Here is a 13,147-nt window from a genome sequence, read left to right on the forward strand (position 1 = left end):
CACACACACACACACACACACACACACACACACACACACACACACACACACACACACACACACACACACACACACACACAGGGGGATTAGCTTTTTGAACATCCACGTCATGGTTCAGCTGCTGTGATCACTTCTTCACCTTCTCATCCCTCACACACAGACGTCATCCCTCTTCAACATTTCTAATAGTTTTATTTATTGTTGCTGGAAAAATAAACTCTTTACAAATCTCTATAAAAAATAAAATAAAAAACAAACCAAGGAAAGGATAATTAAATGTGTGATTTTAATCCTTGTAAGTAAACAGAGCAGATCCTCTTTGTGTCTGAATGTTACACATGCAGGGTTGTTCGTAGGGCAACGCAATTAATCAAAAGTGTATCGAGATCGCAGTACAGCCTACAGCAATTATAAAATCACAGCAGGCTAAAGATTTGTTAAAGGCGAAATGTTGGCCCCGCCTACAAATCATTTTCTGCAGAATTGAGAAGACATCTTTTTTTGGTACAGTTCCAACAAAAATCACATCATATTGTAATATGTTTTTCAATGAAAATGATGTATAAATTATTATTCCCTCCAATATTGCAAGTCATATTGCAATTGTGTGTGTGTGTGTGTGTGTGTGTGTGTGTCCGTCCGTCCATGACACGCGAGACAAAACATTGGGCTCAATAACTTAACAAAACTGACTCACAAGCCTTGACAAGCAGAAATTAGAGAAGTTTCTACCAAAAGACTGTTACTTGGTCCCGCTCTGTCATGAACAAAGAAATAAAACCTCCTTCGGTTCACTGCTGTCTGCTCAGCAAGAGGAGATCAGGTCCGGGCTCAAACAGATGGCATGACTCTGATTGAAGCTCTAAAACACTTCATCATGATTTCAAATGAAAACTTAAATCCTTTGAGTATCTGTGTGCAGATATCTGCAGCACATTTAGGGTCTCATCACTCCTGTTTCCATCTAAAATGTTTCTTCTTTGATTAAACCGTGTGTGCGCGTGTGCGTGTGTGTGTGCGTGTGTGTGTGTACGTGTGTGTGTGTGTGTGTACGTGTGTGTACCTGGATGACGAAGGTCTTGTCCTGGAAGCCGGGTGTGAGGCCCACCATGCTCATGTAGGACGCCTCATTGATGAAGTTCTCGATGCCATGGAAAACTCCACGACCGGTGGCTGAGATACGTCCGTGGATTCCTCCCTGGCTGATGGGCTTCCCTGTCACACACGCGTGGGCGTTGATGTCCTGCCAACACACACAGAGAAAGATCAGACCACATGTACACTATTGCTCACTACCCATAGTTCTCTGCCTTCAGACACCCAGAGCAGGAATGTGTCACCCACTCCAAAGCCATGCCAGGCACATCTGGAACAGACTTAAAAGGTTTTCACTTTATGAAGAGCAGCAAATCCTCACAATGGAGGAGCTGGAACCTTAGAACACTTTTACTGGAAGACTCATTTTATCAATTATTAAAAAAAACAAAAAACAATTGTCATTATCGACTAATCATTTGAGCTCTAATAATCACTCAGCTCTAGTCTAAATCTAATCTATTTATGAATTCACAATTACACTTTCTTGACTTCATGACGGTTAAAATCAAGGTTAAGTAAAAGTATCTGACTATTATAATTTTTGTGTAAAACAGCTGTGATATACAGATTAACATGTGCTCAAACACATTTGGGTAAATATTTTCCATCTTTAGTCAAATAAGCCCTGTTTGAGAGGTTTTGATAGGAGAACTTTTAACTGATAACACAAACACACAGGCCTCAGTTTGTAAAGCTGCTTTGTAAGAGAGGAGGAATGCCTCAGTGGTCGGCTGGAAAGGGAGAGGCAGGAAACCACTGCTCATGCTTTACATGTGACTCACTCCTTGCTATTAATTTGACCCATTTTAAAATTTGAACAAAAACATAACAGGCAAGTCATACGGATTGGTTGTGTATGCCTGAGAACTTACAGTGTGTGCAATGGTGTTGGCGTACGTGTCGGCGATCCAGGACATTTCCCTCTCTCCTGTGCTCATGTCTGGGGCCGGGACGTCGATGCCAGGTCCTGGTGAAGGCAGACGGGTAGGAAAAAGAGCGTTAACCAAGCCTGCCAGTCATAGTGCAGGGATTAAATCACTACACGCACTTGGCCGGTTAACACAATGAATCATTCATAAAACCAAGTTTCCAGTCTTGATAACTAGGTACCTTGGCTGGTCCTAAATAATATAAAATACATACATGCATATATATATATACACACCTTATTATATGTATTCAAAATCAGAAGCATGCATGCAGAGAGATGTGTGCAAAGGGTGCTGCTTTGCCTCCAGGGTGTATAAAAACTCAGTGGTGAAGGCGCTTGCATCAAACCTCACTAAATGACACAACTATTGCTGTGTACAAGCATGTAACAGACAGTGTCATATCTCTGAAGTGAACACATCACAAACACTAACATGCATTCATGTAGGGAACGTTAAACATATACTCCAGCTAAGCAGGTTATGTGCCGCCTTGCTTAACAGGTAAATACTACAACTTTATTCAGAAACTTATATCTGATTTCTGTTATATATTACGTTCACAAATCATCGGCCAAAGTCAAACTCATATTTCAAACCTGTGCTTCTCCTTTCACCATTATTAATTGTCTCCCTTTCCGGTTTACACAGGCACACCCTGAGCTACCCCAACCTGAATAAACAGGAAATGTTTACTACTCTGGGTAGAAACATTCACCTCTCACCACCACAGTCATTTCCAACAGAGTCAAATAACGACAAAAACACTGTCACAAACCAAATGAATACTCACAGTACTACCAATAGTTTTGTAATTACTTTTAACCGTCATCAATTTAAACAACGGTTTAAATTCACACACAGAAACTCACCAATAAAGCCCTTCTTGGCCAGCTCAATGGTGAATCTCCTGGTAATCTTCTCCAGCTCATTATCCTGCGACAGACAGACACAGTACAGAGTTTAGGAAGAACATGTTGGTTACAGTTTGAGACATTCAAGGAAGAGAAAAAGCAATCCAAACAGGGTCTCGTCCGTATAACCCAATAGTTTCCATTTGATATAAAGAAACAAAAGTGTGAGGTTGTTTTTAAGGAGCTTCTTTCCAGTTAACTCCGAGGCAACAGCCGATCAATAGCCTTCAAGTCTGTTTATATCACAGTACCCATCAATGGATGCACTAAAATCCCTATGCGTAATCCAATAAAAGCACCATCAGTTGAATGAAGAAACTTAAACCACAAAATACTCTTACACATCCGAGTATCTACTGGGAACAGTTACTGCCGCCGTTAAACTCAAATTCAATCTAAAGAAAGACACATTTGATATCCTGTTCGCCCTCTTTTCCCATCTCAATCTCTCTCTGTGATTATTTTTGTCTTCAAAAAGTGCAAAATGAAAGGATAAGATCCAGCAGCGCAGCCTTTTGCATTCCAGTGTGATTGAATCATCGTCCATGTTTGTTTGGATGTGGGAACAGAAGAGAGCTCATATCCCTCCAATGACTGCCATCTTGTCTTAAAGGCTGCGTTGCTCTCCTTTATGTCTTACAGCACACAGTGAAACATGTTGGTGTATCTCTACGTGGGAGTGTGGGGGGGGGGGGTTGACATTAGAAGGCTTACAGAGTAATTCTTGGTGTTGATCTTGACTCCAGCTTTGGCTCCCCCAAATGGCACATCTGTAGGATAATAAGAGCTTTTAAAGAGAGAACATTCAAACACTATACGGGTACATTTTAAAACCATTAGTCTCCGCTTCAAGACAATGTGAGCATGATGATAGAGAAACGTGCTAATAAGCTACTTGACGATTATGCACAATGTATTAAAAAGTCAGCGTGGTCTTAAATATCAATACCTATTTCAGACTGTGGATACAGCGCACTAGAAGCGGGAAGGCAAACTCATTCAAATATGCAATACTTAAGATCAATGTATTAGATGAAATACTGGCATATGAATCTGCAAAGAACACCAAGTTTGGGCTTTTGTTTTGAACTTGGTAAGACAAAAAGTATGAATATGTATATGAAGATCAGGGGATAACCAGCAGGAGCCTTTGTGGAAGACTAATATATTTATTATATACTAATATATAATACTTACCGACAACGGCACACTTGTAGGTCATCAGAGAGGCCAGAGCTTTGACCTCGTCAACAGACACATCTGGACTGTAACGGATACCTAAAGGAATCACACACACAAAGTTACAACACTGCCACAAGCAAAATATACTATACGTTGTTGAAGATGTTTTCTTGTGAGTAAACACTTGTATAATGTATTTTAAAGTGTCTCGTTTACAGATTTAAGTGTTTAGACTGCAACGTGAGGACATCAATGGTCTACACTGACACTGAAACTGTCTCCACTACATGTGCAGCTCAACAACAGAAAGAGGAAATGAGTAGCAGAGATAGAGCACGGTCAAAGACCGGACTGGACCAGTAATCAGAGTAGATCACATGAACAGGTCAGAGATCACGGATTGTGCCCGGCAGTCACGGTAGCAGCGTCGGGCGGGCAGAGACCTCAGGAACCAATCCCAGCTTCCCATTCTGACTCCCGCCCCCGAGCTACAGTCAGTCCCTCCTGTTGTCTGGGGTTTACTACTGTCGGCATGGCGTGCAGCGTTACATGAGACCATACAGTCAGGCCGCCCAAGTACTACTTCATCTTATTGGTATAGTGTGTGCGGGTGTAAGATTGTCTGGCAGTACCAAATATAGCTCATCCAGGGTTAGCTTCCACAGAGAAGCCCCAGGGGCAAACGGCACAAAGCGGAGGAAAAAGATTTCCTTGAGGGGACAAAAGAACCGTGTGTCATTTGTAACCAATAGAAACAGAAACACAAGAAGCACAAGTTAACCACAATGACGTCATCCTCAAGTGCCACGTTGGTGCCCACCCACTTCCTTTTTGTTACTGCAATCAGAGGAAGAGATCAAACCTCCCAAAACGAGGCTCCGACTTTAAGAGTGCTGCTGTGGTTCCCACCTTTCCATCTTTATTTCCATTCTTCCAAAGATCAGCTGAGTTACCTCGAGACCAACACAAGACTGGAGCTCGCTGATCAAATAGAAAGAAAGAAGGAAAAAGGCCTGGCTGCTTATACACCCATCCCCCCCATCCATTTCTCCACCCAGCCAACAGCTCACCACAGCAACCAGATTTCAAAACACATCTGTAAACACATTCCTCTGTCATGGAGGACAGACTTTTTGGAAATAAACAGAGCCCGCAGTGAAATCTAGAGTTCCTGCAGTAGTCGGGGCCGTTCAATTTCAACAGAGAGGCCTGAAGGCCCGACACCATGGAGCTTCAGAGCCTCTACGGCCTAAAATAACCTGCAACATATCTGGAATCCTTTAGAAACACATTGTTGAATTTCGGTGCATTTGGTTTAAGTTACTAGTTCAGGTCTTCAGTGTATTATTATTTACCCTGTGGTGATATTTTCCTTGCATTAGTATTAACTAAATTCTTTGATATCAATGTTTTTCTTTAATGCACACACACTGGCTAATAGTTTGTGGGCTTTTTAAAGTGTGGTACTTCTGCACAGAAAGGAGAATTGACAATTTAGCTGAATAAACAAAACTAGATCAAATATGACAAACTATCTTCCAGGGTTATTTCGAATAACTTTGCACACACAGAGAAGCAACACATGATATTCCCGAGTTAGGACGCTCGTTCGGTAGACAGGTCAAAGCCCAGCAGCTGTCGCTCTCAAAGGGGAGTGTATGGGCAACATGTGCTCACACAAAAACAGCCTTTGAACTTTGAAGTTTGATCTGAACACAGCAAAGGATCTACGCAGGACATCAATGATTAAACCCACTGAAAACAATAACTGCTTCCTTCATGGGCCACTACAAAAAAATAATGGTACTGCTCCCACTTGATAAAATGGATGAAAAGTTAACATTGCTGTGATTCGAGATCATTGGTTAACTGTACTTTGGATCTGGATTAGGCAAGGCAACATGAGAGAGAAGATATTTAGAAATACTACTACTGTAGAGGACCGTTAAGGTCAAGCTGAGTTTTTAGCTTTGGATCGAGGAGATGCTCTCCTCAAGCTTTTATGAGATGGATAGAAGCAACGACACTCCCTTAATGTTATTGATTTTAAATAAATGGCTCCTCTGAGTGATCTCTCTCTGATGGCTGTACAGAATGATTCTTTAAAACAGTTAATGGATGTGAGGGAATAATCTGTAATAGAGGATGTGTTTTGGTTTCCATAAATGATTCACTCTCAACTGGGCTCACTGGGTTAAGAGGGTTGTCTGGTAACCGCAGGGTCAACGGTTCGATCCTCGACTGGGACGTGTCACGTGTTGTAGTGTCCCTGAGCAAGACACTGAACCGCCGGCTCCCTGGGCGCCTGTCATTGGCAGCCCACTGCTCCCTATATACAGGGATGGGTCAAATGCAGAAGGCAAATTTACATGAAAATTTCGTGTATATGTATATGACAATAAAAATGGTTTCTCTGGTTTCTTCTTGACAGTTTACTAATCCATCTTTTAAAGTCAGGCGTGTACAGCACAGTGCCACGCTAATGTGCCGCCCTAAAAGATGTCTACATTTACTACTTCAAATATGTACAATGGAAGGGCGTTATATGCGGTGAATACCAGGCAAATAGCCGACCCGCACCATTCAAACATGCCATTTGTCTAAAAGGAATGTCTTTCGGCTGAGAAAGCCTCCTCTCCACAGCACCCACCCCACCCCACCACCACCTGTCACTCAGCTGACAAATAGGAGAGCCTGGAAACAAAACCACCCCCTCCCCAGCTTTCACCCTCCTTCTGACCTCCTACCCATCAGATCCCTCAAATCACTGCAGCAGTAGCCCACAATGCCTCTGCTTTGAACCTTGAACCAAAGAGCATAATGTTACTGTCGTACGATATACATTACCATGCTCTGCCCAAGGTTGACACATTGCACATACAGCTTGTGAATTTTAGCATTTGTCTAAAGAAAGAGTGAGGAACACATTGTGTGTATTAGGCCTGATCAAAGGACAGAAAAGTGCATGAGCAATAGGTCTTCAATGGTCGACCGTGTTTTGTGCAGCACATGATGGCCAAGGGCCTGAAATGCTCAAAGCCACAACACCTGGTGTCTTCATACATCTGACACACATAAGAATAATAGGAATAAGAGTTGATCAGAAGGAGCAAACTCCATCCACCAAAACAACGGGATCACAAGAAACGAGCAAAACAAGATCTAAGCCCACTAAGTATGGTGGGCTGCTAACATTATACCTTCAGGTGAGCAGGAAGGTCAATGTAAACTGCACCGGAAGTGAGAGCAGTAGTGAAATACAGTAAACAAAACTAACAACCAAGCAGTTATGATCGAAAAAAGAGTGTGGTTAAGTGTAACGGATTAAACAGTGAAGCTGTGTGTAACGGTTTACAGTAACATTAGCAGCTGTTGACAGCAGCTGCCTTGTATTTGTATGCTAATGCTGCAGCTAACTAATGCTAAGTAGCTGGCTAAAGCTAGCTGGCATAGGGGCGGTTTGGGTCAATGCTTACCCCCTTTGCAGGGTGTCCTGTGCTGGCTGTGCTGGGCGCGGTACCCCTCTATCACCTCCCACTCTCCGTTATCCCTCTTGATGGGGAAAGACACGCTCAGGACGTGGTTACACGGCTTGATGATGCGCAGGATGCCACGCACACGGTTCCTCTTCTGCTCGGGGGTATCCCTGGTCTTCACATCCTCGATCAGCTTGTCCTCCACGATGCTGGCGCCGCGGTCGAAGAAGCCCTCGACCATCCGGAAGAAGTTGGGGTCGTCCGGCGAGTCCGCTGCGTCCGCGTAGCGACGGACCCCCCGCATCAAGGACGAGGACACCGGGAGAGCGGAGTCAACGCAGCCCGAGGCCAGGGCACTACCCGCAGAGCGGCTCAGCAGCTCCCCGAAATACCGATACATGACTGAAACTAGCTAACCGTGTACACGAACTAATGAAGAGGCAACTAAACAACAAGGGCAATGGGGGTGACGACAGGAGAGAGGGGGGGTTAGAATGAGCGACACAGCAACTCCTCACCGTGTCCCGTCCTCTGGCCGAGTGTGGAATGGCATACTGTGTCCGTTTATTTTAAAAGCAGCAGGAGCCAAGGAGGGGGGGGCTCCTCGGGACGCACGCGGAAGAGGAGGACCAATGGATGCGCACGCCCGTGCGAGGCAATTGACAGCGCGCGTTCCCGAGTTTGCACCATTTGAAATGCCTATGATTTGAAATTCAATGAAAAGGCATGAAAAGTAAAATGATATATATTCATTTGTTTTCATGCAGGCAGCGATCTTAGGGTTGTAATACTGTATTAAGGATAAGTGTGGATAATTGAATGTGATTACAGTTGCTCACAGTTAAATCAAAATGATTGTAATATGTTAATTAGCAATGTTTAAAACATAAATAGTGATGTTTTTATGTAAGGAAAACATCATATAACCTGACGCAAAAAAGGCATTGCCTATAAGATTTGTTGTATTGAAAGATCCTCAATTTACGGTGCAATTACCCTACATAAACATTTCCATTGATGTATAAGATTTAAGATATAAATAGATTTAAAAGAAAAAGAAAAATACTCACGGCTATGTATACAGATACATGCAAATGTAGGCAAGTATCAAATAACTAGTCATCTAGATACCCTCAATTCATTTTGGAGATCTGATTTTCAAGACAAGCAGCACACTGAAATTAATTAACATTTTGTAAAAAAAATAAAAAATACATTTTCAAAAAATAAGTAAGAAAAATGTTATTTCGCTTTTTGTGTGTGGATGTAAAATGTGGTAATTAGTAGAATTAGAATTTACCATACAGACATAAAAGTGGTATCTATCACCAAAAAGCAAATAAGCCTGGTCACGAAAATGTCAAACTATTCCTTTTACACCTTTTTTTATTTAGTTATGACGAGAGTATCGTTATTTCCCAACGGCCTCGTTATTTCTGACCAATGCCCTTTGAATAAACAATACATTTTAGTTATAACTAGTCATTTCACAGGAGACAAGACAGTAGCATTCATTTCAGACCAAACTACCACCTCAAGGCCACATGATAATTATAATATTTAAACTGACTGCTTTAAAAAATGTTTAGATGAATCCTTTAAAAATGTATGTAAAAATGAATGTAAATACGTAAATAGTGCATTAAATTCGTAGGATGAGCGATGTGAAGTGCATCCGCTTGGTCATTCATTAGCTTTTGCACAGCGACTACAGTGTTACAGTTCTGTACTTTGTGGTTTGTTCAGAGGATGTCTGCGAGGCCTGCTGTCATCAGCAGTTCTCTGATCTGTGGAGTGAGTGAGAAAGGCCCATTGTGTTTGCATCAGTCATTAACCACCCTCATGGGCAGCAACAATTAATTGAACAGGGACTGACTTCCTGTCTGTGTTTTGTGTCTGAGTGTGCTGCTTTCAAATGCAAGCTCATACCAGTATGACATTAAACCCTCACACCACCTCTTCCATCTCTTATTTCTGCACTCTTGTGCCTCAGACTCCATTCCATCAGCAACTGCAGAGCTCACCTTCAAAAACCGGCATGGTTGCAGCCTTTAACTCCTGAGCGTGAACAACACTCTCATGAAACAGTGACCAATTGTGTTGCTTAAGCATCTGCTCCCATTGTCTGGGAACAGATAAGATAGCGTGGAACACTGCATTCATTGCATGTTCCCATTATTTCACACATACACAACATGTATGGTGCTCGATCATTGTCTCTCGCTCTGCAGAGAGAGAATCTTAGTGCTGAGCTCAACTGAGGAAAAGACCCTGACCGGGGCTTACACCTGTGGACTCTGCACAGACGATAAGATTAGATCATACCCCCAGGCGCCGGTACAATATGCTTAAACAGTGGGACAAACACATGATTACACAACATAAAAAGCAAATTTGAATTATAACTCAATTGGGTTTGTTTTTACACATGTGTTTTATATGTAAATACACCGATTTGGTGCAGTCAAGCTGTAAATTTAAATGTTCTGACATGGATCAGTCAGTTGGACAAAGTAATCAAAAGTAACCATGTTGTCCATTGCAACAGGCACAGTGCCAAGGCAAGATTTCACTATTACTAATGCAATAATGATAGTGCTTATCTCCTCATTGGTTATTCTGTGCACTGAAGAGACATTTCGTTTTCTTTAACCAGACACAAAGAGAGAAGGTATACACTGTCTAAATATTCATATGTTCATTTGACACAAAAATCCTGAACTGGATCTCAAGCAGACACACACATGAGATCCAGGTGAAGAACTTTGAACTCACCAGAGGACACTTCCATTCAACTCTATCTATGCCGACTTGTCTTTATAGACATACCCTTGTAGCTTACACAATTGAACAATGACTAATAAAATACATTTGATAATCAAATAAATGTGATACTTCATCACCCTCCATGTATTTTTAATCATATCATTTTCCCTATCAAATCCTTTATCTGTACTCTCCTCTCTGCACTGACACTGATTTATCATGGTTGTGTTTCAAAGGGTGAGCGCTGTCGTGCCATTGGCTGACAGCCTGACAACACCCACACAACCATGGGGGTGTGACTGGGAGAGAGGAGGGTAAAACAAGAGCTAATGGGGGGGGGGGGGGGGGGGCTTCTCAGATGGGTCACATGGGAGTTTAAAGGAACTCTTTCTTCCTGTCTGTGGTTTGTCTCTGATTGAGCTCCTTTGCAATGTAAGCTCATACTAGTATGACATTAAACCCTCACACCGCCACCAGGACATCTTCCACCTCTTATCTCCATCCTCTTGCGCCTCAGACTCGGTCTTAATGGAGTAATCAGGCTTCTGAAGCAACATGCAGGGACACGAATACCATTAACAACTGCCAAGGTCACCTTAAAAACCGGCATGGTAGCCACCAAGCAGAACACGTCAGGTCATTAGACTAATCCAGCATGTTGAAAAAAGATTTCCTATTGAGACGAGCTGATGAAGAAAACCTTTGAACACAGAGGGGGAAACAAAGTTGTTTTCTTTTCTGTTAAAGGCTCAAAATCTGCAGTGACTTCATGGTTGATAATTTAAATGGTCACATGGTTGGATAAAATGATTATTGTTTAAAAAAACAAACATAATTTATTCCCTTTAAGCAAAGACAGGCGGAGCAGGGATCATTAAGCATGGACTGTTTCTATTGTCAATCATCAGCTGAGACTGAAGATCCAAGAATGGTCTCACAGTTATTCATGGACAAAAGAGAGGAATAAACAAATGATGTTTTGTTTGTGAACACTGAGATTCTGTGTGATTAATATTATCTTTATCATCTAGTACTATACACATCAAGTTTTACAAATTTTAATTTTCAAATTGAATTATCATAATTACGATCTCAAAAATAAGCAAAACATGATATATATATATATATATATATATATATATATATATATATATATATAGAGCATTGATTTACGATGAAAATGTAAATTATGCTAATTTTACAAAGTAGCTGTTGGGTTTCACTGAGAGTTTTGCTGAACTGACAGTAGTCGCCCATCAGCAGGATGTAAAAAAGCTGACTGGTGGGATATTTTTGCCAAATTCCAATTTCAAACAGCTGGTGGAAGAATCTTTCTATCTTGCAAAGGTTTTATTTCAGCTTCTTGTTTTTTACGTAAGTTCCTGATTTTTTTTTTTATTCATTACCAGTTTTTTTATGTCGGTACATGTATATTGTAGGTGCATAATGTATATTAATCTCACTTACCTTTATTTGTTGATTTTCTGATCTGTTAAATGGGATACTTGGCTCGTTCTGACCTTTTGCAGAGCACATGTTGTGCCAGTGTTAAGAAAGACGATGAGCTGTCAGATTTCCTTAATAATAAACAGGGACGTCTTTGGAAGAATTGTTCAGCCTACATGGTGACTGCTCGTGGGACAGAAGATTCTATGTTCTGTTTCACTGACGACAGTTAACGTGACAATCTCAAAGATTTTAAATCTAACTTAACACAATGGTGATTGAGCCTTATGGACCACTGATGAACATATTGCAATATTTATATATTTCCAGTATTACAAACTGGGCGTCTGTGGCGACATTCCTGGAAACAAACGCTGTATTAAAGTGTTTCTCCATTGTATACACACACAAATGTTTTTATCCCCCATTGTTTTCACTCAAATATAAATTATAAATCAACCAGGTCTGAAATCTTAACGATTGCCACTTTTATACACTAGATGGTGCAAGAGTCTTTCCCTACATGTTGTTGTGTGACTGAATCAGTGTGAGAAGACAAATCCACTAACTTCCGTTGCTTTTATGTCAAACTAAGCTAAAAACTATCCAATACAGAATATAACTAAAACACATGTATTTGTGTTTATAAGTGTTAAATACTGAAATCTGTGACATTGATTTCTGTCAAACTGGAAAGTTTATGACAACTGTGACTTTAAGAATCTCCAATTCTTTATACAAAGAAATATATATTTTCTTACTTAGTTATGCCATACAGATAGATCTGGATTTATTTGCCCGGTTTCTTCAGAACTCCTTTCTACCAGAGAAAATAAATAGTAAAATAGAGAAATAAAACTGTTGACAGTGAGGTCTTATCCAGAGTAGCCCAATTAAATTATATTCACCTGCCTTTTATTGGAGTGCTGGCAATAAACGCATCTTTCAAACTCTCTGTGTTTAGATGCTAGTAGAGGTGAGCGAGAAAGATTGTTTATTGTAATTTGGGTGAACCAACCAGTTCACCAATAAAAATTATAGCAATTTGTATAGCAATTTGAACCGCCCATTAAATACACGTTTATCCAGGTTCGCAAAGATACAATTGTTTACTGCGTCCTCAGAACAGCAGAGGAGAAACTAAATCACTTTAATAAGAAAGTAATACCCTGGACATAGTCGCCATAAAATGTGTACATAAAAATACAAATAATAGAGTTATTAGGAAAGGATACAAAGTACCAAAGTAATAACAGAAGCTTTCATCCAAAATTTATGTGTGTGTGGGTGTGTGTGTGTGTGTGTGTGTGTGTGTGTGTGTGTGTGTGTGTGTGTG

The 13,147-nt window shown here is 41.0% G+C and overlaps 1 protein-coding gene across 1 annotated transcript; it reads right to left on the reverse strand.

Annotated features, from left to right (window-relative positions):
* Window positions 1-70: 70 nt before the first annotated feature.
* glud1b (glutamate dehydrogenase 1b) lies at window positions 71-8,146 on the reverse strand. Its single transcript, XM_031844068.1, has 6 exons — window positions 7,600-8,146; window positions 4,139-4,219; window positions 3,656-3,711; window positions 2,900-2,963; window positions 1,971-2,065; window positions 71-1,243 (listed from the first exon to the last, which is right to left on the reverse strand). The coding sequence occupies exons 1-6, from the start codon at window positions 7,997-7,999 to the stop codon at window positions 965-967; spliced, it is 975 nt and encodes a 324-aa protein (XP_031699928.1). The 5' UTR covers window positions 8,000-8,146; the 3' UTR covers window positions 71-964.
* Between the last annotated feature and the right edge of the window lie 5,001 nt (window positions 8,147-13,147).

Source organism: Anarrhichthys ocellatus, unplaced genomic scaffold, assembly GCF_004355925.1.
Source record: "Anarrhichthys ocellatus isolate YVR2014 unplaced genomic scaffold, GSC_Weel_1.0 scaffold4, whole genome shotgun sequence".
In the NCBI taxonomy this organism is placed as follows: Eukaryota; Metazoa; Chordata; class Actinopteri; order Perciformes; family Anarhichadidae; genus Anarrhichthys; species Anarrhichthys ocellatus.

Bases quoted from the DNA above. Each gene is read 5' to 3' on its own strand.
- glud1b (XM_031844068.1), bottom strand. From the start codon at position 7,999: ATGTATCGGTATTTCGGGGAGCTGCTGAGCCGCTCTGCGGGTAGTGCC. The intron at 3,712-4,138 runs GTAAGTATTATA...ATTATCCTACAG, and splicing joins CTACAAGTGTGCCGTTGTCG to ATGTGCCATTTGGGGGAGCC. The intron at 2,964-3,655 runs GTAAGCCTTCTA...TGTCTGTCGCAG, and splicing joins TCAACACCAAGAATTACTCT to GATAATGAGCTGGAGAAGAT.